This window comes from Falco rusticolus, chromosome 1, assembly GCF_015220075.1.
Source record: "Falco rusticolus isolate bFalRus1 chromosome 1, bFalRus1.pri, whole genome shotgun sequence".
NCBI classification, from domain to species: Eukaryota; Metazoa; Chordata; class Aves; order Falconiformes; family Falconidae; genus Falco; species Falco rusticolus.
Window position 1 is genome coordinate 543,090 of NC_051187.1, and position 26,980 is coordinate 570,069.

A 26,980-nucleotide genomic window follows, 5' to 3' on the forward strand; every position below is an offset into this window, starting at 1 on the left:
AGGGGGGGGCCGGGCAGGGAGGAGGAGGGGGAGGAGGAGGTGGTGGTGGTGGTGGTGGTGTCCAGAGGAAGGGCAGGAGGGGCTGGAGCCGGGCCGGGCCACGGCCGGGAGACGAACCCCAGCCCCGGTGCTCCCAGCTCTTCAGCGTGGGCTGGCGTCCCCCTGCACAGGGGCACGTTAACCCGGAGCAGCAGGGGTAATTGCAGGCACGAGTCTAACTCCAGGCTGGCTGGGAGAAGAGGCTGCTGGCACAGAGGAGCTGGCGGAGGAGCCTGGACAAGGCAGGTCACAGCTGAACAGGCTCCTCCTCAGCTGGAGGGAAGCAGCCCCAGCCCACAGGGACCCTGGGGGCTGCAGGGACAGCAGCTCCCAGAGAGGGAAGGAATGGAGGAGAAGGCAAGGAAGACAGGAAGACAAGGAAGATGGGAAGACAGGGGGCCCCAGCTACAGCATGATCCCCAGGGCTAAGGCCCTGGGTATAATGCAGGACCAGCGCCCCCGACCCTCCCTTCCTGCAGCAAGGTCCACCAGCAGCTCCCAGGATAGTTTTCTCCACAAGCCCCTGATCCAAGACTGCTCTGGGTGCTAGTTGGTGGATGCAGATCATAACCTGGGAGGAGAGGAACAGCATTAGCACCCCTACCAGCAGCTGACCCCGCTCCCTGCCACACTGGCTTCACTCACCAAGGTGACATGTGGTTGGCCATCTTGACAGAAGCCACCCCCGACGTGCAGCTGTGCTTGTTCTCCCGCTGCTGAAAGGGATTGAATTGTCTCCTCTGCTCCCACCTTACTTCCCTAATCTTCTTTACCTGGGCAGAGGCAGAAAGGCTTTTGAGGTGAGAGCACAGAGTCCCCTACCGCCTCCCACCTGCTCCCACCCAAGACACAGCCAGGACTCACCTTCCCTCTGTCAAACTCCTTGTCCCACTCATCGATGACAGTCTCACTCTGGGCCAGCACTGTGTCCTGGATGGCATCCTGGCTGACAGCCGAGATCTCACCCTCCCAGGTCAAGACTGCGGGAGCAGTGCAGTCAGCAGGGAGCACCACGCTGTGCTCTGCTGCACCCGCCTGCACACGGCCCCCACCCTGGACCAGAGGCTGGAGCCCCTCACTCCAGCACCCCCAACAGCCCCTCAGCTGGGTGCATCTGCCTAGCTCCAAGACCCTCCCCCCCGATGGTGCTGGGGGGAGCTCAGGCCCTGGCAGAGCACAGAGGGCTCTGCCCACATCCAGAGCTCAAGGCAGGGGAGCTGCCAACCCAGGTGAGAAGTGATTACCTTCTTTGCCATAAGCCTTGTCCAAGGAGTTCCTGAGCAGCTCTTTCACCACACCGAACTCCTCCTGGCTCCTGGGTGCTGTGCCAGCTCCATAGCTGGGCTCAGGGCTCAGGGCAGCTGGGTAGTACCTGCACCCATTTGCAGCCTGGCTGTCCTTGGTGCATGCTGGCACTGCAAAAACAGGTGGGGTGATGACAAGCCAGAGGAAGCTCCCGCACTGCTTCATCTCCAAGGCAAATCTCTCCCCAGAAGACACTGTCAGGACTAACAAGGTCCGGACAGCACAGGGTGTTTGGGCACACTGGCGCCTGTCCTGGACAGGGAGGATCTGAGGATAAATCTTCACCCCTCAAGGGACCCATCCCCACAAGACTGGAGAGGAGCACCCCCTCAGCCAAGGTGGGTCAGGAGACAGGCACCACCAGACAGCTGCAAGGACCAGCAAGCTCCAGGGTCTGCACACCAGTGAGGGTCTGCATGGGCAGAGAAGCAGCCAGCACCAGGCATGGTGGAGGCACACAGTCATACCTGGTGCGTCATCTACAGTGCAGGTGACAACACCACCCAGCTGGTTCATGGCTAGACCACGCTGCTGTGCTGTCCTCCACTTGTACTTGCGGTGCTCATTCTCTCCAGCCCTAGCCTCCACGATCCACGGCTGCTGTGTCCTCTGAGGCTCCATCTCAGATCTCCTAGAGCTGGGGAAGTCAGAAGGGGTCAGCTCGCTCTGGCCAGACCAGAGTGGGGAAAAGTTCGAGCTCCCTGCACGCCAACAGGATACAGGGACACTCAGACCCCAGTGCTGCACTTGGGGAGGGGTGAAATCACTCCCAGCAAGCTGGCACTCCAGTTGGCTCCATGGCAAGACTTGTCCCACTGGCAGAAAGACAAGAGGCACCTGACCACCACCCAGGGAGCCTGACTTCAGGCAGAGCACGGGTGTGTTCTCGCATGACCCTAGCCCCTCACCTGTCAGAGGTCAGCATCCCAGAGCAGGGCTCTTCTATCTCCTCTACAGTCCTCTTCCTCTTCTTGGAGGAGATGGGCTCCATGTCCAGGCAAATACTGCGGCCTGACACTTGCTGCTTGGGCCTCTTCTCCAGATCCTGGCAGCTTGGCCCCTCTTGGCCACCACTGGGACCCTCACTTGCCTCCTTCCATGTGAAGGACATCAAGCCCTTCCCAGAGAAACTCTTCTTCCTCTTCTTCCTGGGGGGGCTGGAGTCTTCATCCGTGCCCTTCACAGCCAGAGCACGAGAGCTGCCATGGGCTCCAAAACGCCGCTTTCTGGAAGAACCAGTGGTGGCCTGGCCGGGCCCCATCCCCCTGCTGCAGGGAGGAAGGTGGTGTGAAGGGCAGGCAGTGGAACCATTAGTCAGGAGGGAGGCTGGGAGCTGAGAAGCTGAGTAGAGGCTGAAGCTGAAGGCAGGCTTTTCAGGATTTGACATTTTGAGGGGACATGAGGACAGCCTGAAGGACAATAAGAGGCTGACATGATCTGAAAGCCACCAGGTCAGGAGTGGGAGCCCCTCTCTTCCTCCACACCTCTAGATGCATGAGCACAACATCCAACTGCTACCATCTCATGCAGGAAATCTGAGTCAGACCCTGCTCTCAGAGCAGCAGCTGCAAGTGCATACAGTGACCCTGCACCTGCCCAGCACCAGCCATGCACAGGGCACACACTTTCCCATGGCGGATTAGGACAGAGCAAGTGTTGCTGCAGCACATGCCAATGGTGGTTACATACAAGGGAGACCCAGAGTAAGATCTAGACCAGGGTGGTTCCTCCTGATCCCACGGGACACTAGTATGTGGTCAGAGCCTGCAAAGCTCCCTCTGGCCTTGTGCCGACAGTCAGAGAAACTGCCCTGCTTCTAGGATCCAGAGCAAGCCATACCAGCCCAGCAGAACAGGAGAGCCAGCTGACAAAGTCACTCCCCGCCCCAGCCAGCTTCGATGCCAGACAGTTGCCTCGTGGAGTAGCCCAAGGCTGCTACTGGCCTTGTTGCCATGCAGGAGCCTGGGAGTGACTGGCACTGCTTACCTCAACTTGCCAAAAGGCAAGGGAGTAGACTCAGGGTGGGTGGTGTTCGTGAGGTTGGTGGGGTCAGCAGATTGTGGGTGAGGTTGTGCGTGACAGTCACTTCTGCTCATCTTCTGCGGGGTGTTGCCCTGTAGTTATTGACATAAATAAAAGCTTGGTGGTCTAAAGAAAAGAGGTTTCCATGAGTCAAGAGGAAAAAATTAAAAGGGGAGCCAAGAGAAAGGGGAGGGGAACAGACACAGATGGGGGGGAGGAAGTGGGGAGGTGGTAGAAGAAGAATCAGAAGTGTTTTCAGTTAGAAGCACAAAGGAAAAAAAAGAAGGTAGGAAATTTAAAGAACAGAAATCCCACTGCACCATCCTGAGTCCTGGCTGCACAACAGTGCCCAGAGGGCAAGTCCCATGCCACTGCCCAAGGAGGAAGCAACCCCACAGCCCTCCAGCTGTTGCATCACCTGCTCCCACTTGCCCCAGGTGACACAGTACCCCAAGGAGGCTGGCGAGGCTACCCCACTGCAGGGACTGGCACAGCCACCCCTCTGTCCTGAGCAAAAAGGCAGGAGCCATTAATTCTGCATCACTTAGGGATGTGAACAACAGCGGGGGCCTGGCCCCATGCCCCAACCCAGATGGAAGGCAGAGCAACTGCTACAGCCCTGGGGCTAGGGGGCTCTCCCCACCTACCTCCAGCTTAGCAAGACAGACAGCATTAGCTCTGTACTTGCCTCCAAAACAAGCCCCTGTTCAGAAGGCATGAGGCACCTACTGAAGTCTCCAGGCAGGGGCTCAGACTCACCTTTTTGGGAGAGAGTGCCAGCTTCTTGGCAGGTCGTGGTGATGTGGTGCTGCCTGGCTCCAGAGCAGTGATGGTCAATGGGCAGGATTTCAGTTTTGCTGTCTTGGAGTCTTCAGGGACAGCTGGCTCAGCACCAGGGCCAGCAGGGAGGCGTGTGTCACAGTTCATTTCTTGAAAGGTGCAAAAGCTGGTAGTTCTGCTCTTGCCTTCCTGGGACCCTATGGCTTGCTCCTCCACTGTGCCATGCACTGGGCTGGCAGCACTGCTGGCACAGGAGCCCCTCTGCTGGGTCCCAGCAACGTCCCCACTGCCCCCGGGCTGCTGTCTGGGCTCCAGCAGCAGCTTGGATGAGGTAGGTGGCTGCTTGCTCTTGGAGGAGCTCTGCTGGGACAGCTCCACTTTGTCACTGCTTGCATTGCTGGTGTTGCAGAAACCCTGAACTGCTTTGGGTGTGGGAAGCAGCTGCCGGAAGGAGCATGGCTTCTTGAACCTCTGGGCCCCATCACCTGGCAACACTGAGTTGGCTTTATGGGGCAGTTTGGGGGATGGGGACCTAACACGCAGCTTCAGACTACCAGTTCCGTTCGATGGCTTTGGCCCCATCTTAACCATGCCACGAGCCACAGGGACTCCAACCTCCTTCAGCCCTAGCCACTTCTTCACTGGCTGCACATCTGGTTTCTAGACAAAAAGAAAGAGAGAAGTTCAGCAAGGAGAGAATTCGAGTAGCCAAGGACACAGAGTGATACTGCCCTCCCAGTCCCTCCCCAGGCCCACACAGGGACCCTTGGCTGAGCAGGATTCCTCCTGGAAACCGTCCTGCCTTGTGCCTGCCCATCCAGAGCAGTGTACCCACCTCCCTGCGAAGCTGTGGTCTGCCTGCCCTCATAGAGTGGCAGCAGCTCTCAGCTTCTGGGAGCACTAGCCAAGGACAGCTTTCAGGACTCACCTGTCTCATCAGTGGTGAAGACAGGGGCTTACTGGTCACGCTTTTCTTGACCTTATCAGAGGTGCCACCAGTGTTGGCACACAGGGCGGAGGCAGCTTTGGCAATGGGCCACTCTGGGTTCTTGCTGGCATTCGGGGTTCTGGGCAAGGCAGAGAAGTGCATGTTAACTGCAAGGGTTTGAGCGACTGGAACGCTCATCCGTGATGCACACAGGAAACAGGAGCCAGAAGCTCTGAGGAGGCGAGGTCATACAGCAAAACCATGACAAGGGACTGGACCTCTCCCTGCCACCCTCCTCCGAGTCAGAGCATGTACATGGGCATTGCGGCAGCTTGGGCCAAGCTCCTTTCTACCCCCACGCACATGCTACCGGCCCCCTCCCAAATGCTGAGAGCGGGGGGCAGAGGGGCTGGGCGGCAGAGGGCGCTCTCACCTCAGGTAGAACAGCAAGTAGGCCTGCTGGTTGAGGACCACTTTGATGTTGCTGCTGCGGACCAGGTTATCGTTCATTTGATACCACTGCCCATTGCTAGCCTGTGGAAGAAGAGAGAACAGGGTCGGGGCTGTGTCCGAGGACCCCTGTGGCCTGAAGAGCAGCAGGTACAGTGTCTGTTGGCAGAGCTTCTCTCCCCAAAATCCACAGATGGCCCGGGGCAGGCAAGGGGGCTCTGCGAGAGCAGAGCTCCATGCTTCCTGCAGCAGAGCACAGCCTGTATCCCCCCCCACCCCCCTAGTCCAGTGCTCCACACTGCGCACACCTACTGATAACCCTCCTTTCTGCGCACTACAGAGACCCATGAGCGCACACAGCCCACAGCCCAGAGGGGGTGCCAAGAGATCGCCCTGGGCTCACCTTCACGTAGCAGTAGTAGTGCCCTGAGTGGCAGCTGTACCCAGAATGCACCAGCACTGCATAGAGTTTGTACAAGACAGGATGCCCGTTGCTCTGACTCAGGTAAGGACGGATGTTCAAGATCTCAGGGTACTCCACATCCTGCAAGGAGAAGGTGCCTCAGGAGCCTGCACAGCAGACAGCTTTCTTGCTACAGCAAGAGCAGCTCAGCTGTCCTGTGAGTCCCATCTCTCAAGGGAGGGGGACCTGCTCTCCCAGGCAGAGATCACTGTGAGGAAGATGCCAAGATGAGGCAAACTCCCACTGCACTGCACAGCTGGGGAAGGGCTGCAGGACAGTGGCAGAGCTTGCACTGCACACAGGACTACGTCCCACCCTGCTCTGGGCAGCAGGGCCTGCGGCCAAGAGACAGCCCAAGCTCTGGATTGCCGAACACTCACCTTGGTGATTTTGACTCCATGAAAATCCGCAAAGCGTTTCAGGGAGATTGTGAGAACATTGGAAGGTCGGTGGATGGTGAATTGTTTGCTGGCCAACACTTTCTTCTTGCATCTGCACAGGAAGAGCTCGAGCTATTCAAGCTGTTCTACCACCCAAATGATTGCCAGCCCTGGCCAAACCACAAACCCCACAGAAATGACCCTGCTGACAACAGGCACCGCTCCAGGGCACCTGCCCACAGCCATGTCTTCTGGCCCAGGTGTTCCTCATGGGAGGACTGGCATGGAGGAGTGGCAGGCTTCATCACAGGCTTTCATGGCCACATACCTCACAGTTTAGCTAGAAGCAGGTAGAGAAGCCCTCCCCTGTTGCAGCAGGCTTTCCACCTTCTTCCCACCAGCAGACCCACAGGACCCTTCCCACCCACAGCCCTACACACTCACTTGTCACACATGTAGGCATTCTCCCCACCCAGCATGTCTGGCTGCACATACAGCTCTAGCGCCTGCGTTATGTCTGTGACTTCCTGCAAGGGCAGAGGAGAGGTCAGGGCACAAGTGGCCTGTCCACATGACAGCCCAGATCCCTGCTGAGACACTGGCTCCGAGAGGTAACACAGAGCACAAGCACAGGGTCACAGACTACACCAAACTCATGAACCCGCCACCAGCTAGGCACTGCCCAGCACGCTACGAGGGATGGCTGCGCTGCACCCCAACACCATAGAGCCTCAACAGAGGAGTCATGGTCCACACTCAGGCGACGGGCACTGTCTGCCAGAGAAGGCAGCACAGCAACAGAAGCTGCTTCCCCTCTTGTCTGCACCATGCCTTTGATGCTGGCAGGTTAAGGAGCCTCGAGAGCAGTAACGATGCAATTGCAGGAATATCTCCCATGAGAGCAGAGCTCCTCCCCATCCCCAGCCCTGCTGCAGTACCATGATCTCCAGCGACAAGTCCAAGAAAGGGTCATAGGTGTCCGACACGCTCTTGCACTCCAAGCACCTCACTGCAAAAGAAAGAGCAATGAGCACACCCTGGCACAACACTTGCACCCACCACCACCCCAGCATAGCACAGGCAGTTGCAGTGTTACTCCTCTCTGAGTTTGGGCTCTGGGATGTGAGCACCAAGATTCACCGCCTGACAAGGAGGAAGGCTGGCAATTCCACTATGTGCTAGGACAGCAAGTATTGCTACACAGCTGGCAACACAGGTCCCTTTTCTGGTGGCAATGAGCCAGAGACCCTCAGACAGCAGCTTTTTCCACCACCACAACAGGGGTCATGACCCACAAGACTGACCAGCTGCAGCTCTGGATAATTTGCACATGCAGTAAAAATATTTTGGGAAAATTGCTAAGCCTGGCTCTGAGAGAAAGAGCACCCCTGGGAGTCACAGGCCCAGGACCTGGAAGCCAGCACTCACCACAGGACCGCAGGTAACCACCATAGATCTGGTGAATCAGTGTCGTGGCCTGGGTCTGGCGATCCAACCTAGAGACAGCAGCATTGGATCTCACACCACCCCTTCACACCAGCCACCCCCGCGGGCCACCACTGTGTCCTCGGGACAGCTCCCCTGCGTGCTCCAGCTAGCAGACGGGCTGCAGAACTCCAGGGGCAGAGAGAAGTTGCAGCCCCTGCCAGTTTGCTCTCCCAGTGCCAAAACTGAAAGGGTGGCACCAGGCTCTGATGCACACCCTCCTCTAGGAGCAGAAACCCTGGGGCAGAGCTCAGAGCTAGGCACTGCAGAGAGAGGCAACGAAAACTTCCTGGGACAGAGAGCCGAGGGGAAAGCTGCTCACCCACAGCCACAGCACTGGGGCTGAACTAGCAAGCAGGCCTGGATTCCTTGGCAATTGGGAAAAGATCCAGACCCATAGCAGCCTCAGAACTTGGGGACAGGACCACAGCTATACTGGCATAGAGGAGTCAGGAGAAAGCAGACAACAGTCCAGAGCTGTGTCAGAGAGGGGCAGAGTTGGGCCAACCACCTGAGGCCCCTGGAGTCAGTACCTCCCTCTACAAGTCTAACCTGGGGGACACATTCACCCCAAAGACCCCTCACATGGGTACAGGGGACAAGCGAAGGGACAGCAGAGAGCAGTGATGGGCCAGAAGCCTCACATACTTGGTACAGCCATTCAGGCAGGCCTTCTGCATGGCATCAATGGTGTAACGCAGGAACTCATGCGCATCCTCCTGCCTGCCGAAGATGTTCTGGGTAAAATCTGCAAAAAAGGGAGGAGTCAGCCTCAGCATGTGCTGCAACAGAAGCAGCCTGCCCTCCCTCCCTCCCCTGAGACAGGAACTCTGGGGTTTGAGCCCCCTCAACCCAAACCAGACATCAGACTTATGCTGGATATGGGGGAAGCCCCTACATAGCCCAGGAAGTCATAAGCCCCTGGCAGTCTCAAAGGTTCTCCTCCCGCATTAGTCCCTGCTCTCCTGCATGGCTACAGGAAGGGAGGGGAGCCATCCTTACTCTTGAGGTTTTGGATGAAGGACACTGGCTTTATTACGTTGCCACTGTTGGTAAAAGCCTGGATCACATGGCTCTGCATAACGCACATCATGCAAAAGCCTTCTTGGTGACCTGGAGCAGAAGAGGAGAAAACAGGATGTTAGGGTCAAATCCAGGAGAGCTGGAGGCAGGACAGGGGACAGGGGATCTCTGGCCCAACACAGCTCAGCCACGCTTAGCTGTCCCTATGAGCTCTGTGCTACAGTATAGCTTTGGGGCACCCTGGGCACACAGAGACCATGGCTGGCACAGTCCCAGCCACTGCAACCCACCCAGACAGAACAGCATCCATGTGGATAGAAAACAGGTCACAGCTACTCACTGGACCCCACAGGTCAGCCCTGAGGGGCAGATCCCACCAGAGCCCTATGGATGAGGTTGCAAGGCCCATGATGCTCCTTGTGGTCACAGCTTGGAGCTGTGCCCACTGGACTCCCTTTCAAAGCCACCCAGAAAGGGCACCTGCTGCCCTACTTTCATGCAGTCCCCACAGCCAGGGGCTGTTTGGGACCCCCAGCTCAGTCCCCAGGAAGCCAACGGACCACATTGGACCCATCTTAGTCCTGCCCACATGCAGCAGAAACAAAGCCTCCCCAGACACAAGGAACTCAGGAACACCACTACGACCAGGAAAAGTGCTGTATGCTCTTGATGGAGAAACAGGCAGGAGGGAGTAGAGAATGCGCATCCTGACACCCACACACCCCTGGCTAGAGCCATGTGCAGAGGTGCCGAGCCCAGCACTGGGAGCAGGACAGGCAGGCACTCCTTGTCCTGCCCATGCAGCTGCCCTGGCCCTGCTGCCCACCAAGCCAGGCCTCCCCACTCACAGTTGTGGGAGTGCTCCTTGGAGAGCAGGTAGTTGGTGAGCGGTGGTGTGTAGGTCAGGCACTGAAGAACAGAGTTCAGGAAGCAGGTGTTCCCTAGGTTGCACAGTCCGGCACCGATGCGGTAGTTCTGCTCCCACTTCATGGAGAGCCGCTCCGTCGGGAAGAGCACCTTCTGGGGCATGGGGATCCCGTCCCCCTGGCCTTCGGGGGTATCGTCCCTGCCTACAGGGAGAGAGGTGGTGAGCAGCGGAGAGAGAGGTGGTGAGCAGCGGGGACGCAGACGCGAGGAGGGCCCCCTCACCACCTACCCCGCTTGCTGGGTGGCGTCTTCTCCGGGCTGCCGTGGTGGTCGGCGGCCGTGTCCCCGCCGTTGAGCACCACGTACTTCCCGCGCAGCAGCTCCAGCTGGCTGGAGAGGTCGCGGCTGGCGGGTTCGAACTCGACTTTCTCCAGCAGCACCCTCTTGGCCGAGGCGGCCAGCAGCTGGCCCAGATCCCCATCCTCGCTCGGCCTCCGCCGGTTCTGCTTCAGCACCTCCCTCAGCTTCCCCTGGATCGTCATGGCGCCGTCGGATGGCCCCGGCTGCGGGGACTGGGCGGGCGGATGAGCGGATGAGCGGGAGGGCGCCGGCCCGTTCCCCCTCGCTCCCGGCGCAACCGGCCGCGGCCTAGGCCCGCCGCAGGCCGGTCCCCGCCGCCGCGCTGCCCGCAGGCCCCATCGGCCCCGCCGTCGCCACCGCACTGCCGGCCTGCCCGCCGCCGCCCGCGACCTTGAGCGCCGCCGCACGGCCACGTGCGCACCGCCCGGTACCGGCGCCCCGCCGCGCCCGCCCCGCGGCCGGCCCCGCCGGCGGAGCAAGAGAGCGCGGCGCAGCTGGGCCCCCCCCATCCCGGCCAGCGGCGGTACTCACCATCCGGGTCTCCGCGCCGCACGCACGTGTCACTGCCTGGCTCCGGGGGCGGGGACGTGTCCGCTGCCGGCTCGCCGGTCTTCCGCGACTGCCCACCGCGGGGGTGGGCTCAGCGGGGGGCGGGCTCAGCGCCGGCCGCTGTGCCCGCCCTCTCCCGCCAGGGCCGCCATAGCGGGGCGCTAGGCTGTACCGGGGGCTGCCCGCTCTCGCTGAGGGTGCTGCCCGCTCCCGCTGATCACACTGGGGGCACTGCCTGCTCCCCCTGAGGGCACCTGCACTGACCGCTCTTCAGGGCACGCCTACTGAGGGCAGCGATCACTCCCAATGAGGGCAGTAATCACTCCCAGTGAGGGCAGTGACCACTCCCAGTGAGGGCAGCGATCGCTCCCAGTGAGGGCAGTAACCACTCCCAATGAGGGCAGCGATCACTCCCAGTGAGGGCAGCGATCGCTCCCAGTGAGGGCAGTAACCACTCCCAATGAGGGCAGCGATCACTCCCAGTGAGGGCAGTATCACTCCCAATGAGGGCAGTAACCACTCCCAGTGAGGGCAGCGATCACTCCCAGTGAGGGCAGTATCACTCCCAATGAGGGCAGTAACCACTCCCAGTGAGGGCACTGACCACCTCCAATGAGGGCACTGACCACCCCCAATGAGGGCAGTGATCACCCCCAGTGAGGGCAGTGATCACCCCCAGTGAGGGCAGTGACGACTCCTACTGAGGGCAGTAACCACTCCCAATGAGGGTTGTGACCACCCCCAATGAGGACAGTGACAAGTCCCGCTGAGGGCAGGGACCACTCCCAGTGAGGGCACTCACCACTCCCCCTGAAGGGCACTGACCGCTGCCACTGACAACGCGAGCACTGACAGCACTGCCTCTCGCTCACTAACACCACCGCACGCCTCTCGCGTCCGCCCAGTTCAGAGTCCTGTAGCGGAGTGACGGGCAGTGGCACCTGCGCGACCTTAGCAACGCCACGGGTCGCGTTCTAAAGCCTGTGACGTACATGGGGTTCGGCCCAGTCACCTGGGTAACCGCCCCTGGGTAACCGCCCCGCCCGCTCTGGCCCCGCCCCGCCGGGGCTGCCCGCAGGGGCCAGACGCGGTCTTGCCGCCGCTGCTCCCCGCGCCAGCCCCGGGTTAACAGCGCCCAGCGGGGACCCCTCCTCTCGTCGGCTGGTCAGGGGCCCGGCCGAGCCGGAGAGCGGCCCCCGCCCCCGCCGGCCCCGTCTGGCAGCTGCCGGTACAGACACCCCGCACGAAACCGGTGCGACTCCAGCGCCTGACGAGGAGAGACGGAAATTACAGCACAGGGACCACACAGCCGGTGGCAAAACAAGTGGAAATATTAAACTCAAAGATAGACTACCAGCAGAGACAGGAGTAAATGGCACATTTGATATAACCATACAGTAAGCGAACGGGAGTCGTATATGGGATTGATTAGAGGTTGGGTGGGGGGTTTTTTCTTTCTTTTTAATTTTTCTCTTTAATATGTTGAAATTGCCCAGACTGGTCCAGTACGACATCTTAAACCTTACAGGGATGCACAGCATGAAAAAGCCCCCAGAGCAGGGCTGCAGGGATTGTTCCCAGCACGCTCACGCAACTGCGGTAAGGGCCAGCGGGCACACCAGACAGTGCCACCCGCATCGCAGCTGGGCAGCTCCGTAGCATGCACCAGCGCCGCTGCAACAATGTGGGAATGGCTCAGAGAAAGCGGGGCCCGAGGTGTGTGGGAGGGTTCACCGGAGGGAATGGGTTTTCCTGCAGCCACGGTGCTGCCTGCACCCAGCTGGGTGCCGGGCTCCGTCCTCGCCACCGCAGAGAAGGGAGCTCAACCGGCCACAATGCTGCAGTGGTGCCGAAGGCCGCAGTGCAGCTCAGCCAACAGCTGTATGAGGTGATGACAAACACCCTGCACCCGTGCAGTTGAAGCTCCTGCCTCGGTGCCCTGCCAAGCCCTCCTGCCTGCCTGCCTGCAAGGGCTGGTGGGTCTAAGGCTGTCCAGCAGAAGGGTCCAGCAGCAGGTCTCTGCCCATGCAGCAGGTTGTCATGGGAACGGACCCCTCTGTGATGCTGGGGAAGATGGTGAACCCCAGCACTTGCCTCTGTGTCCCCATGGGGAGAGGAGCGTGTGGAGAGAGGGGCTGCAGTGCCCAGGTGCATGCAGGGGGGCCACCCCAGCCATGCTAACATGTCCCTCCAGCTTCTTAGGACAAGGCACCTGCTCAGAAGCCATCCAGCCCTGCAAAAGACCCATAGCCCCTCGCACACAGCTGGGGGCTCTGCCACATGGTAAAGCCCCCCAGAGCCCCTGCCTGGAAGGCTGTACCCTTACTGCACCCCCAAAAGGAGGGACGGGTGGTGGGTGGGGAGGGGGACAGCAGGGTCCCCAGTGCTGGAGGGTGGCCAGGGATGCTGCAGTGGGGAGGGCTGCCTGACAAGAGCTGCTGGGGCGGCTACCCCGTGGCAGGGTCACTGGTAGACCTGCTACGCAGATGGGGCAGCTCCCGCCACTCACGAGGGTTCAATTCTTTCACAGCTGCCAGGGTGCTGGGGCCGAGTGTGGCTAGGCAGGGACATGGCCCCAGCAGGGGGGTCCCCTCACACCCTGCTCAGCCCTGCCACAAGAGCAGGAGCACCCAGCATGGCCACGGGCTGCTGGGTGCCTGTGACAGAGCAGGTCCCCATTTCTGCCCTCTGCACACGTGTGGCAGCCACCACAGCATGGGGAGCCCCGCAGCCAAGTGGATTTTCATGCTGTCTCCAGGAATTGATATCAGCGTGGACCAGTCTAACATCTTGCAGGTTTTTTCTACTGGCTACTGGAATGCGCTCATTTGGCTTAGGGGTCCTCGATGTCGAGAAACTCTTGCTTGGGGGGGGCCATGCCACGGTACCAGGCGCATGAGCCATCGCTCCTCTTGATGCAAGCGTAGTGCTTTGCCTGCCGCCCATCCACATTGTTCTTCTCCATTGCCCAGTCTGTCCAGAGACACTCATCCGAGGAAGAGACGAAGCAGGGGATGGAGAGGCAGCGTGAGATCTGCACATAACAGAGACCGTCAGAGACCCAAGGGTCGCTCCTCGGGGTGGGAGGAAGCAGCATGGGGCAGCTGTGACTGGTGATTCTCCACAGCCCTGCTTCATCCACCCCCCCAGCTCTGGACCAGGGATGCCAGGCTACCCTTTCCCTGCAGGGCACAGGGACGTAACACTGATGCAGGGGGACTGAGGGAGCCCCTGGGTGTGGGTCCCAGGGCTGGTTGGTTCCCAGCCAGAGAGAGCCAGAGGCTCAGCCATCCTTCCCATATCCCTAGCTGCATGCTGTGCCCCCTGCACAGTATCATCCTTGAAGGACAGGGAAAAGCATCTCGCCGCAGAGCCCGTGCCTGCCTCAGGGCTGCAGACCCCATTGGTGTGGGGAGTGGGGCGCAGCCCATGCTCTGGGGCAGCCCGGCTGCTCACCTTGCACTCGCAGCCCATCTGGTACCGCTGGTTTAGGCTCTTCTTCTGGGTCGGGCTCAGTGAGTCCCAGGTGGAGACCAAGTCGCAGAGCGTGATGTGCATCTTGCCATTGCCCTCTGACTTGCCTGGGGAGAGGCCAGAGAGACCGATCAGAGGGTCCCCTCCAGGCGCCCCGGCACCCGACTTTGGTTTGGGGTGCCCGGGTCTCAGCCCAGCCTGGGGGGCTGGAGGCCACTGCAAACCAGCCACTCTTGCCATATACTGTCCCTGGTGGACCCCTGGGAACAAAGGCTTGTCCCACAGCCACCTCTGCCACAGCTGGGGGGGTCCATGGAAGGCTGGTGGTGGAAGCAGGACAGGATACAACACACACACGTGGGCACACATGTCACAGGCATCTTGGGAAGCACATGAGGCAGCAGGGTCATCAGTGCCACCAAAAACCCCCAAGAGCCCTCTGTCACAGCCACCCACCTGCAATGAGATACTCCTTCTTCCCGCCAGTGTCCAGCAGCCGGCCACACACAGCAGTGGACGGAGCAGTGTAGATGAACTCTATGTCCTTGTCAGGGCCCTTAAACATCTGGCGAGAAGGAGCAGGGGTGAGTGGCCAGTACAGAGGCTGCCCCATCCCTCCCAGTCTCCTGCCCTGAAAGTGCCCCATTACCTTGATCTGCTTGATTTCATACTGGATTCGTTTGATCGGATTCCCATATATATCATTCCCCGAATCCACCTCTTTCGCAGAGACAGCCTTTGCTCGGATCACTGCAATGGAGGGGTGTCAAGATCAGCAGGGGTGGCCAAGGACTGGAGGTGTTGCCTGCACCACACAGTGCTGCCCTGGCTGGACAGTCCCACTTAGCCTCCCCATCCCACAGGGAGTCCCACCCTCCATGGGGCTGGCTACCTGCAGCCAGCCCCAGTGTCCTCCCCACAGACATCCAGCTGCCTGCAGAGCTGGTTGTCACACGCTGTCCCCGAAGGGACAGGGCTCTGACATGTGCAGGACAGCAACGGGTAGCACTGCAGCAGCAACCTCACGGTGGCCAATAAGGAAAGGTCACCCCAGGGTCACCCAGCCCCACCACTGCCAGCTGTGCTGGACCAGTTGCACTTGGCCAGCACTGGCTTGGTCTCTGCCCAGCTCCTGTCAGCGTTGTGGGTGCAGGCTGGCCCTGCCTGGGCTCGTGCCTGTCACCCAGATGGCACTGAGTCAGCTAAAACCTGCCAGCAGCGTCCTGGGAGCACCACGGTATTTGTCCCACTGTCATTAATTAAACCAGTTTCTGACGAGGGCCCCAGCCAAATGCCTGTGTGGCCTGGCAGGGCTGGAGGGGGAAAGGGCATGGGGGAGCTATTTGGAGGGTCACCTTCGGGTGCAGAGGAAGGTGGGAGCTGCATCCCCGTGGCACCATCCTGGCTGCCTGCCACGGCCAGCACGGGCACCAGCGATGCTCACCAAGTGCCTGCACAGGCAGCTCATGCTGGGGTCCCTGGCACGCCCTGAGACCCCTGCCAGCCCCTCTGCACCACCATGCCAGGGGAGTGGGTGTCCCTGGACCAGGCTGCCTTCACACCCCACAGCTGAAGCATGGGGTCCCTGTCCCACCAGGGAAGGGTCCCAGCTGCCACGGGGCAATGCTCTGGCTGCTGGCTCCCCGCCAGACCTCAGCTACCGCCACATGGAGCCTCACACCATGCAGGTGCAAACATCGCATCCTCTCGGGGCCAGGGGCTGCAGGGTGTTGATCCCTGCCCCTGCTGCCAGAAAAAATAACCTGGGGACACCAAGGGCTGGGCAGTGAAAAAACACAGCCCGGTGAGGAGAGGCAGCAAGTTCCCCAGCCAGCACCCTGGAGCAGCCCAGCCACAGGCAAAAGCCCTCCCGGTTCTGCACAGCCCTGGGGCAGTTCCAGTGCTTGGTGCCAAGAGACAAGGTCAGGTGCCCCAGGATCATTGAGGTCACAGCACCCTGGAGCCTGGGGACAGCTCTGCGGTGGAAGGGTCCCTGTGGTGAGCTGCCAGCACAGCCTGGGGATACATGAACAAGCATGTGAGTGCTCTGCACGTGGCAGTGCCCTGCAGGGCACTCGGGGCGGGCAGGGCAGGCAGGAAGCAGGCAGCCAGCTCACCCTTACTCACTGGCTCGGGACACGGCAGCTGGTTCAGTGCTGCGCTGCGCAGGTTACAGCTGCCTGTGATGAATGCAGCCACACAGGCATGCAAGGCCAGGGCTGCGGTGCTGAGAGCTGTGGCTCCCAGCCCTGCCTGGTTCTCTCCATCAGCGTGAGAACGGGAGCTCCTGGCTGGCCCTAGGCAGCACCGGGGACGCTGATGGCACAGGGGGCAGTGGCATCCCCAAAGCTGCAGCTCCTGCTCAGCACCCTCACAGCTGGAGCTGAGGAGGGGGCCTGGCTGCAGGGCAGGGGCTCACAGGGCTCTCCACTCTGCTGGGGGTACTGCCATCCCACGGGGAGGCCAGATCCCCATCTCTCGGGGGACCTGCCAGCCCTGTGCCCCGTGCATGCTGCAGGGTACGGGATGGGGTCCATGCTTTGGCCAGGGTGGCAGAAGAGCAAGCAACAGCCAAGCTGGAGATCTAGCTTGTGTCCCCCCCGAAAGGTGCTGGGGTGGGAGCAGCTGGGGACACGCAGGGCTCACCAGCCCAGCACAGATGAGCTTGCCTTCTTTCATTTGGCACAGCAAGGAGAAGGAATCTGACCACGCTCTATAAATACTAATGGGGCGTGGGGGCATGTGGATGGGCTATTTAAGCTGAAGGTCAGGGGGGCACAGCCCCACATGGGCACTGGTAAGGGCCAGCTGAGTTTACTCTGGAAAAGGGAGGGTGGCCACCAGCAGGACCAGGGGCCAGGGAAGAGACTTTCAAAAACAGACACCCCTGGTCAATGTGGGCACTCACTCGGTGCAGGCCAGAGGGATGCAACGCATATCAGTACCAGGGCTGCACCGAGGGCTTTCCCAGCCCTGCTCCCCTTCCCTGGGGAAAGGCCAGGCTGCCCTGGCACACTGGTAGCACATGCAGCATCTTGGCCATGCAGGAAGCCCCAGCCTCCTGGCCTGCAGTAGGCAGCAGGGCAAGTCCCTCGGCACAGCCCCCCATCCCAGTCCCCAACCCAGGCTGCAGGAGCTCAGCTTGCCACATGCAGACTCAGTCCCTGCCTGCTGCCAGGGCCTGCTCCTCTGCCAGCAGCATGCCTGGGTCACCGCTGGCACAGGCTACCCCTCACCCCCCGACCCAGCTGCTGCGTGCCCCCACATGCCAGGCCCTTCGCTGCTCTGCGCACATCTGCGGTGTAACTTGGGTGCAACCAAGCTGGAGAGCGCGCACCCGACTCCGGTGCAGTGGCTCCAAGCGCAGGGAACGGTTACTGGTTCAGGGGCTCCAGCCTTTTCCATTCACGTGCTGATGAATCACTTGACAAAAATGCAGCCCAATTCTAGGCGGATTTGTTCTGAACAGTGCGGCTTTGTGGAGGGGATGGCTGCGCTGCGCTTTCCCCGCCAAGACCCCAGCAGCGCAGCCAAGCTGCTCTGTGCCAGCCAGGAACCAGAGCAGTGAGGAGGGCAAGCTGCAGGGATTGTGGAGGGGAGCCCCAGAGGAGAGCCCAGCTGAGAGCCCTGGGATGAGGAGGCAGGGCTGAGGGATGGAGGAAGGCCCCAGGTACTCAGAGGCCGGCACTCAGCCCTCCCCAAATGCCACCACTCCTGCCACCAGCCTGGAGAGCCATCAGCAGCAGGAGCCCACACCCTCTGTGAAGCTGAGCTGAGGCTCTCCCAAGGCACACGGCAGGCACAGCACACCACCAGCACTGGACAACTGAGTCTGACCAGGACAATGCTGGGAACACTCCTTCCCAGGGCAGGACAAGCCGTGGCAAGAAGATGCACTGTGGGAGCCCCACCAGTGACAGCCCCTGTGCTGGCCCCCTGGGCTGCAGGCCATGGCCACCCTGTAACGAGGACCCTGGAGCCCTCTGAGGGCAGACCCTGGCAAGGCAGCGAGTTCCCTCGCAGCCCTCTGCCATAGGGGTCGGTCCCACCACCCTGGCAGGGCAGGAGAGCTAGCCCCCACGCCGAGGCTGCCGGCTGGCCTCTTCCTGCCTCTGCACTGGGAGAAACGCCAGCGTTCACCTTTTAACTCCGCACAGAAGCTGATGCATGACAAGGGCTGCACTCACAGCCGGGGCCTTCGGAGCCCCCTAGTCCGTGCCCGCTGAGCGGGGCTGCCCTTGAGCCTGCCACCCTGGGGGACTCAGGGCTGGGGGCTGTTCCGAGAGCTTTCGATAACCCCCCAGCTCGCTGCAGCTGCCCTGGCATGGCCCACAGCCACCTTCTAGCACTGCTCCCTGCTGCCTCATCCTCCTGCCCAAGGCAGGATCCAGGAACAAGCACAAGGGTAAGCAGAGAGAGGGCTGTCGGCCCCCAGCTGCAGAGAGGTGGGGGTCCGTGGGGAGCTGGTGACCTCCCACCCTGACCAGCCAGGGCTGGCCGGGGCAGAGCGGCCGGGGAGTCCTGGGCATCCCACAGTAGAGTGGTCCCCACACTGCAGTGGGCAACAGTGCCACAAGGAAGGGCCCTGTGCTGGGGCCCAGCTGACCCTGTACCACTCCCTCTGGCTGTGCGACAAGCACACAACCAGCTGGGACAGACTGGGGCTGCAGTGCAGCTCCAGGAGCAAAGCTGGGGGCAAAGAGAGTCACCCAGTGCCACAAACCCACTGGGATGTCCCTCTGTGCTTGCCAGCCAGTGGGATGCTGTCATCTCTGGCCCCTGCCACACGGCTGCCCCAGCTCAGGGGCTGCACCCTGTGTGTTTCATACTGCTAAGTGAGGCTCCTGCTGCAGACAGTTACCATCGCAGCAGGAGCCACCATGGGCAGCCGGCAGGGAGATGCTGCAGCCCCAGGTCCTCTCTGGGGAAGAAAAGGGGGTTTGGAAGTGGTGACCTGCCTTGATGAGACCTGCCAAGAAGAGAAGCTGCAGCCAAGGTAGGTCCTGCCTTTGCCCAACCCAGCTTGAGGGAGCTGCTGGAAAGTGCTGTGCCTGCCTGCGTGTGCCCCACGGGCTGAGGGGCAGCACAAGGAGCCTCTGCTCTGGGACTCCCCTCCCGGCCAGAGACATGCCAAATGGCTGCCCCTTCCTCCACCACCCCACTCCAAACCCCACTGTATGGCCCCACCAGCACCCACCTGCAGCTGCCCAGGAAGCGCTGGTGCCCGCAGAGCATGGGGGCCGCTGCTGGGCTGAATGGCCAGGGAACAAAGCTGCCTTCTCTGGGGCTGCTGGCAGCCGGCTGAGCAAAGGGGCCAGCTGCCAGTGCCAGCACTGCCCACTGCCCACCCAGCACCACCAGCCTGGGCACCCATCCCCACAGCAGGGGCAGCCCTGGGGTCACTCCAACTCTGCTTGAGGCTGGCAGAGCCAGGGATCCAGCAAAACACCCCCGGGAGGGACTCCTGCACCCTGGCACGCAGGCAACAACCAGCCCCCAGGTGCTTGCTCGCACCCCGGCAGGGGGAGCGGAGCAGGGCACCCCCGCTCCGGCACAGTGGCAGGGTGCTTCTGGGGGTGTGGAGGCTGGGGGAATGTGGAGCTGAGCACAGCAGCCCCACAGCGGAGAGGCAGCAGGAGGCCATGGGGGCTCCCCTGGAGCACGGCGGTGCCCACGGGGAGGTGGGAAGCACCAGGCCCCACTCACCCGCCGGCCTGTGCGGGAGCCACGGGTTAAGTGCTGCCATGGCCGCGTGCGTCATCCCAGCCCTCTGACGGGAACAGGACGGGGCCCAATCAGCAGCAGCACCAGCAGTCAGCCCACAGCCCTCCGCACCCGCAGCATGGCAAAGGGGCTCCGACCACCACAGCACGGCAGCTCCTCTGCCCCAGCGGGGCTTGCCAGGGCCAGCCGGGCTTCCCCCAGCAGCCCTCAGCGGGGGCTGCTCCCACCTCTCTCTCCAAACCCTCTTCTCTGCCTGGTCCCTGCCAGCAGCTCCCGCTGTTCCTCCCCTGCCTCCATGGTCCCTGCTCCCCATCCCAAGGAACCATGTGCTGGGACACATGGGATCGGCACAAGGCTGCCAGGGGCCGCATCCAAGGTGCCCCCATCCCATGTGGCACAGCAAGCCCCTGCACTGACCCATCGACCCCTCCTGGAGCCCTCAGTGCCATACAAGGCCAAAGCCATGGCCATGCCCAGAAGGGCTGAGCATCACCTCCCTCATCCCCCACATCCACATGCTGCTCCAGAGGACACCAAGCACAAGGCAGGGTCTCCTGCTGTGGCCCCTAGCCCAGCCATATCCCCACCTGACAGACGAGCATCTCCTGCTGCTGAGCAGCCCCAGCAGAGCAACCCCCCAGGCAGGCAGAACACAGCTGCCAGCCTCTGCTGCCTAGGCACAACCCCAGTGAGGAATGGCAGATGGAGAAGCCCTGAGCCCTTGGGCCCTGCAGCAAACTTCTGCCCATCTTATGGGCCAGGAAGCACAAGCACAGACAGGCCAGGTCACTTGTTCCAAGTCACTGGCTCTGGTGACACGACTCCCAGCCCCTCCATGGCCCCCAGCCCCAAGGGCACCCCATGCCCAAGGCAAAGTTGCATCTGCTCCCCCTGCACTGCCTGGAAATGCAGCCCTGGGCTCTGAGTGCTCCAGCCCAGCTCCTAGGGAGAGCCAGCTGAAGGGTGCTAGAAGGGCGGAGAGGCTGTGGGGATGTACAGATGGATGTGGCAGGCACTCTCCATGCTACAAAGCGGGGACCCCAGCCCCACAGGGCCAGGGCCCTGCATTGCGCTCATCCAGCTTTCCCCTCCAAAGGGCTGAGCACAAGCTCTGGGGCTCATCAGCTGCCCTGGGTGTGCCCAGCACCACAGCACATCAGCCACCACCACATCTCCACCAAGGGCACAGCCTGGACACAGGCTGCTTCATCTGCAGCAGCTGGGGAAGGACCCGGCAGCACCTGGTGTCCCAGGCTCTCCCTGGGCTCTGCATGACCGTAGAGAGGGAGGTGGCCAAGGAGCCTTCCAGCTCCAGAGAGCATCTGGGGGGAAGACGAGAAGCAAGACAACCAGGGATCACAGGCTGCATGAGACAGACCCATGCTGCATGGGAAGAGAAGGCTGGGCAGCTCATCCCAGGATGAACCCTGCTCCCCAGAGCCCAGCACTGTCCCCAGCTGTGCTCCCACAAGGCAAGACTGATCCACATGAGCCGCACAAGGGACTCGGGCTGGGAGTCAGAAGGTGCCAACACTGTGGGAAGCACAGCACAGTGGGAAGCTGCCTTGGCAGGACAGGCTCCGGGCACCCACAGGACCAGCACCTGCCGAGGACAGCCCTACCCGCAGGGACCACCGCCTGGCCATGCTGTGCCCTCTCAGGGGACAGCTCAGACAGCTGCAGCCACCAAGACAGACAGTGACTCAGCAGCTGAGTCACGGCTGAGCCAGCACCCCGGGACTGAGTCACAAGTGCCCAGGAAAGCTGATCCTGACAAGAGCGTGATGGGAAGCCACAGTCCCTCTCCCAGAGTAGGCACGGGGGATCCTGCGGTCCAGGGGCACCGGCTTGAGCAAAGCTCCAAAATTCAGTGCTCCATTTTGTCTAAAAACCTCCCTGTCCCCAACACCCCTCGTGGTGTTCTGCGCTGAGCAGCAAGGCCAGGCAGAGCCGGGGCCATGGGGCAGCTGCCAGATGCTGCGGGAGTTGCCCTCACCGAGAAGAAACGCCGGGAGCAAGGTCTGGAAGGGATGAGGGGAGCCTGGGAATCCATCAGAAGCATCCTGTCTCAGGAGCTGGGGACAGGGCAGGGCCGTCCAGAGATTGGGGCTGCTTAAGTGTTTGGGAATGTTACCTCTCCAGCTGAGCCTGGGAAAGGCCCCACAAAGGAGAGCGTCAGGAAATGGGCCTGGTCTGTTTGTATAATATGTTAAAATTTAATAAGGGCATTATTCATAGAAAGAGGAATCCAGATCCCGGCGCTGCCAACCCCTCCCTTTCAGCAGCATCCAAGCCGAACAAAGTGGGACAGGGGAGAGGAAATGCCTGGAAATAAGGAACAGACAGGAGGTGACCGAGCCTGCCGCAGCTGGCCCGGTGGGGCTGGGGGCTGCGGGGCTGGCCCGGCGCTCGGGGCCGGTGCCGTGCGAGAGGCAGCCGCGCTCGCAGGGCCCTGGCCGCCCCCGGGGCCGCCACGTCCCACCGCGGTTTAAGCAAAGTTGGAAGAGGCCGGGCGCACCCGCGGCACCGGGGCTGCGCGGCGGGGAGCCGGACCCCGGCCCGGCGGCGGGGGTAGAGCCGCGGCTCCGGCGGCTCCTCGGATCGCCCCGGGAGCGACGCCGGGCGCGGCCCCGAGGGTCCCCCCGAGCCGGCGAGAGGCGCCGGGAGGGCCGGCCACAGCCCGGGCGGACGGACCGGCCGCGCCTCCGCCGCCACACCCCCGGGCCGGGCAGCCCGCAGGGCGCGGGACCGCGGGCAGGTGCTGGGGGCCGGGGCGGCTCTGCCCGCTCCCCGCCCGCCCGGGCCGGCCGCTCCGCGCCAACTTTCCGCCCCTTCCCCCCGCCGGGAAGTTGGCGCGGGCCGGGCCGGGGCGGCGGGGCCGCTGCCGGGGACAAAGCGCGGGGGCGGCGGGCGGCGCTCACCTACGTCGGCGTTGCAGAAGGCCTGTTGCGGGTGGATGGGCGAGCAGCTGCAGGCGTCGGCCGGGCGGGCCCTGCCGAGCAGCAGCACCGCCAGCCAGGCCAGCAGGCTGGGCAGCGCGGCGGGCATCTTGCGGCGGGGCTGCAGGCTCAGCGACCCGGCCGAGAAAGCCGCATCCACCGCCGGGCCCGGCCGAGCCGCCGCCGGAAAGTTTGGCTCCGGCAGCCGCGGCCCCTGCGCGGCGTTGTGGACGCTGCTGTGGCCGCTCCTCCGCTGCCTTCTATGGAGGTGTTTTCTTCCTTCCCCGGCTGCCGCTCAGCCTCGCTTTTTAACGTGCTCCGGGGATTTGCTGCTCCTCCTCTGCAAGACGCGGGGCCTGGGCTGCTCCCGCCCCTCCGCAGGATGCGGCTCCGCGCCGCGCTCGGCCCCCCCGGCCCGGCCCCCGCCGCGGGCACCGGGCGCCCCCCCCGCCCCAGCCGATCCCCGGCGCGTCCCGGCCGCCCCCGCCCTGCCGCCTCGGGACCCGCCGCCCCTTGGCCCGGGCGGGGCCTGGCGGCAGCGGGCCGAACCGGGCAACGGCGGGGGAAGGCGCCGGGGCCGGCCCCGGAGCCCGGCTCGCAGAGCTGGCGGCCGGCCCGCGCCCAGCGGAGCGGCGGTTGCAGGGGAGGGCTGCGAGCGTGGCCGTTCCCAGGCACCTCCTCACCTCGCCGGCTCCGCCAGCTCGGCTCATCCCACTACTCGTGCCCCCTCGCCCACTGCCGCTCCGTGCCCGTGGCCCGGCCGGCTATGGCCGCGCTCGCCCGCCGGTCCTGCGCCGCCGCGATGTGCGCGCCAGACGGGGGCCTCTCCCCCTCGACCCGCAGCGCGTCCCCCGAAACCCCCTCCCCGCCCCCGCCCTGGCTGCGCGGCGCGGCAGGACCCGGCCGGCACCCGGCCCATGCTGCCACTCGCTCTCTCCCTCCCGGGGGGGAAACTCCTTCGTCGAGATAAAAACAGTTTAATAGGTAAAGTCGTGCGCACAAGCAAAGCAAAACAAGGAATTCCTTCACTGCTTCCCTCAGAAGGCAAGTGCTCAGCCATCACCAGGACAGCCGGGCTCCATCACGCATGACGGGGACTTTGGAAGACAAATGCCATCACGCCCAGTGTCCCCCCCTTTCCTTCTTCTTCCCCTGGCCCTATATGCGGAGCATGGTGTCATGGTCTGGAATATCCCTCGAGTCAGTTGGGGTCAGCTGTGTCCCGCCCCCCAGCTCCTTGTGCCCCTCAGCCCGCTTGCTGTGGGGTGGGGTGAGGAGCAGAAAAGGCCTTGGTGCTGTGTAAGCGTGGCTCTGTAATAGGGAAAACATCCCTGTGTTATCAACACTGGTTTCAGCACAAATCCAAAACACAGCCCCATACAGCTACTATGGAAAAAATTAACTCTATCCCAGCCCAAACCAGCACATTGTATCACTGTGGAGGGCATTGGGGTGCTGTTGGTCTCTGTGCCAGTACTCCCGTGCCCAGCCCAGGCGGCTGCACAAGCGTACTTCATTCCTCCAGCGGTGCCCTTGTCCCAGCGAAGCAGCCGTGAGCCCAGCTCTGCCTCTGGGCAGGGACATGGCTTCTGAGCACAGCTGAGCTGGGTGCTACGGGCATGTGTTGGCAGGGGCAGCCACCACCATGGCCACAAAATCTGCTCCTGAGCCAGCCTCTCACCACAGAGCTGCCCTGCCATGGCTACTCACGTTTGAGGGAGGTGCCAGAGCTGCTTGCCCTCTAGGATGCGAAGAAACAGCAGAAATGTGGGCGGCTGAAGCCAGTCCAAGCCCCACTAGAGCCTGCAGGGAAGCTGTGGGAGGGGACTGCATCCACAGTGCTGGCATGGTGGGTGAAACCTGGTGATGAGGCTCCAGGTCCCCAACTCTGCTGCGGGGCATGCTGCAGATGCTTCAGCAGCAGCCACCAGGAGTCCTGCTGGCCTGGCTGCCCAAGGTGCCGGTTGCTGCCTCATGTCCTGGTATTGCTGGTCGCTTGTGCTGCTCCAAGGGCACCACAGGGCCAAGGGTTGGGAGGCCTAGGGATGCTTCAGCCCAGTCCTGTTTGTGGCGAGGCAGGGGCTGCGGTCCTGTTGCCCACGCTGCACCACTGCCCCAGGCCCTGACAGCCTCACAGGCCCCTGACATCCTGCCTGCATGAGGAGGGGGAAGATGGGGTCAAGCCAGATCACTAGGAAAAGGGCCAGCATGGGCAGGCAGGGCAGCTGGTGGAATGGTCTGGGGGTGCAGAGGGACATGGTACAGGAAGGCCCCGCTTCCCAGTGGAGTGCAGAGCTCCCTGCCTGGCTGAGTCCAGGGGACAAGAAGGGGCCACAGAGCAGTGACAGCCACCAGGACAGCTGTGGGGCCAAGACAGGTGCTGTGGAGTCACCAGCCCCGGGCCAGGAGGGTGAGCAAGGCCATTAATGCCTGTGCCAAGTGGAGTGCAGGCAAAGGCAAAGTGGCCAATGTGGCCCATGGCCAGCCGGCACCCAGCGCAGGCTGGGGGGGCACCCTGGGGCAGGTGCTGCATGGCCCCCGAGGCCACATGCACGGGCTGAGGCCAGCTCTGCCCGTGGTGCTGGGGACAGGTCTGTGGCCGGGGTAGGGCTGCCCTGCAGAGACGAGCGTGTCCACTTGCAGCACAGCGCCAGCGTGAGTCATTTTCTGGGCTAAACGAAAACACGTGTCCAGCCTTGTATGCACTCCTCACTCGGCTCACAGAGGTGCTGGACACTGTAAACAGGGGGTGGGGGGGCAGCCTGGCTGGGCTCTTGGGAGGGCCTGTCCCTGCCAGCTCTCTGCACCGTGGGTCCTCCCACCCAACTGCGGCCCAGACACTGTATCAACAGGCCCCCTCCTTCCCCCAGGCAGGGCCGGTCCCCACAGCAGGGCAGTGTCAGGGCAGGCAGGGGAGGTATGGGAGCCAAGCCCACCCCTGAATGGTGGCAGCCAGTCCCAGGTTATCTAAAGCCCACCCTTTTGGCAGGGCTGTCCAAGGGGCAGGGTGTAACAGGGTCCCCTGGCTGCAGGGAGACACTTGGACAGCCCAAACTCATGTTGGTGTCAGCTGTGTCTTGTGCCCAGAGCTACAAGGCAGCTGCTTATGGAGCTGTGCCTGCTGGGTCCCTCTGACAGTGGCTCCACTGGTGGCATCCTCACAGGCACCAACTGCTGCGAGGTTGCCCCGGCATTGCACTGGGCCCATCCCCAGGGGTCCTGACCACAGCCTTGCTCTGGTGGGGAGGGAGGTCCCACTCCCACAGCCAGGGTAGTGGAAGGTCCTGGCACCGCAGTCACCTCGTTCCTTGCCAGCTGCCCTGTGCCCACAGCTCTTTGCTGCCAAATTGGGGGGCAACACAGAGCCAACCATGAGCCCCAGCACCTCACTGGTGTGAAGAACTGCTGCCCTGCCAACTAGGGCAGGGGCTGAGGCAGGGGAGCACAGGCCAGGCCAGGAGCTGCATTCTTGTGGTTAGTGGGGTGGGAAGGAGGCCCCGGGGGCCAGCAGATGCCCATGTTTCACACTTTCGGCTCCCAAGAACTGTGCAAGTTCCTCCTGAGGGGCCACAGGCTGCTGCCATGATTTCACAACACTGCTGGCAAGCTTGGGAAGGGCTCCCTGGCCAGCAAAGCCTGGGGCTGCTGTGAATGCTTCCCAGCTGCTGCAGGCCCCAGGAAGCTAAGCTGGTGCTTCTGGCTCTCCCTCCTATACCAAACATGGAAGCCCTTGGAGCAGGCATGGCTATCTTTTCTGACAGCTCCTGGTGGCTTCTGTCCAGGTCCTGCATCTTCCTGGAGCTGACAGCTTTGGGTCTAGAGGCACCTCTGGGGCCCAAGCCAGCAAAACCACGTACCTCCTTTGGGGTGCGGGCTGGGAATGGCACAGGGCCACGCACAGGGATGTGCCCACATTACAACTGGCTATGGCTGTTGGACCCACCAGTCACCTGGGACCACGCTTGCTTCCCCCAGCCCCATGGGCAGAGCCACCATACCGGTACAGCAGTGCCAGCAGCAGCCCCAGCTGCTGCTACTTGAGACCGCTAAAAGCCCCAGCCCTGGTGCTACTGGTGATGCAGGAACAGCTGCATCCCCCTCAGTGACCGGGCCAGAGGGACACCACCACCGTCCCCCTCCCACGTGGGACCTTCCCCAGAAAAGTGCCCAGGGCTGCCCATCACCGCAGCCA

General features: G+C 62.4%; 2 protein-coding genes across 4 annotated transcripts; both read right to left on the minus strand.

The window, feature by feature from the left end:
* Window positions 1–37: 37 nt before the first annotated feature.
* USP36 (ubiquitin specific peptidase 36) lies at window positions 38–10,868 on the minus strand. 3 transcript variants are annotated; one of them, XM_037403158.1, is made up of 19 exons: window positions 10,634–10,868; window positions 10,032–10,314; window positions 9,724–9,945; window positions 8,855–8,965; window positions 8,501–8,600; window positions 7,796–7,863; window positions 7,306–7,376; window positions 6,812–6,894; window positions 6,368–6,479; window positions 5,928–6,068; window positions 5,508–5,608; window positions 5,075–5,213; window positions 4,126–4,806; window positions 3,331–3,458; window positions 2,253–2,612; window positions 1,812–1,981; window positions 1,284–1,454; window positions 904–1,019; window positions 38–610 (listed from the first exon to the last, which is right to left on the minus strand). In XM_037403158.1, exons 1-19 carry the CDS (start codon window positions 10,634–10,636, stop codon window positions 287–289), a joined length of 3,384 nt encoding a protein of 1,127 aa, XP_037259055.1. In that variant the 5' UTR covers window positions 10,637–10,868; the 3' UTR covers window positions 38–286. The 3 variants fall into 3 exon arrangements, with proteins under 3 accessions (XP_037259055.1, XP_037259034.1, XP_037259045.1); XM_037403148.1 differs by lacking the exon at window positions 10,634–10,868 and adding an exon at window positions 685–812 and having other exon boundaries at window positions 492–610; window positions 10,032–10,625; XM_037403137.1 differs by lacking the exon at window positions 10,634–10,868 and having other exon boundaries at window positions 10,032–10,625.
* A 1,091-nt stretch (window positions 10,869–11,959) lies between these two features.
* On the minus strand, window positions 11,960–23,142 carry TIMP2 (TIMP metallopeptidase inhibitor 2). Its single transcript, XM_037403196.1, has 5 exons — window positions 22,771–23,142; window positions 14,775–14,875; window positions 14,582–14,690; window positions 14,108–14,232; window positions 11,960–13,685 (listed from the first exon to the last, which is right to left on the minus strand). The coding sequence occupies exons 1-5, from the start codon at window positions 22,895–22,897 to the stop codon at window positions 13,485–13,487; spliced, it is 663 nt and encodes a 220-aa protein (XP_037259093.1). The 5' UTR covers window positions 22,898–23,142; the 3' UTR covers window positions 11,960–13,484.
* Between the last annotated feature and the right edge of the window lie 3,838 nt (window positions 23,143–26,980).

Excerpts from the sequence above, each read along its gene's own strand:
- TIMP2 (XM_037403196.1), bottom strand. The coding sequence starts at position 22,897 with ATGCCCGCCGCGCTGCCCAGCCTGCTGGCCTGGCTGGCGGTGCTGCTG. Across the intron at positions 14,876-22,770 it reads CTTCTGCAACGCCGACGTAG|TGATCCGAGCAAAGGCTGTC; the intron begins GTGAGCGCCGCC and ends CCTCCATTGCAG. Across the intron at positions 13,686-14,107 it reads AGATGGGCTGCGAGTGCAAG|ATCTCACGCTGCCTCTCCAT; the intron begins GTGAGCAGCCGG and ends TGTTATGTGCAG.
- USP36 (XM_037403137.1), bottom strand. The coding sequence starts at position 10,611 with ATGGGGGGGGCCCAGCTGCGCCGCGCTCTCTTGCTCCGCCGGCGGGGC. Across the intron at positions 1,455-1,811 it reads CACTGTAGATGACGCACCAG|TGCCAGCATGCACCAAGGAC; the intron begins GTATGACTGTGT and ends CTGTTTTTGCAG. Across the intron at positions 611-903 it reads AGGAGTTTGACAGAGGGAAG|GTTATGATCTGCATCCACCA; the intron begins GTGAGTCCTGGC and ends CTCTCCTCCCAG.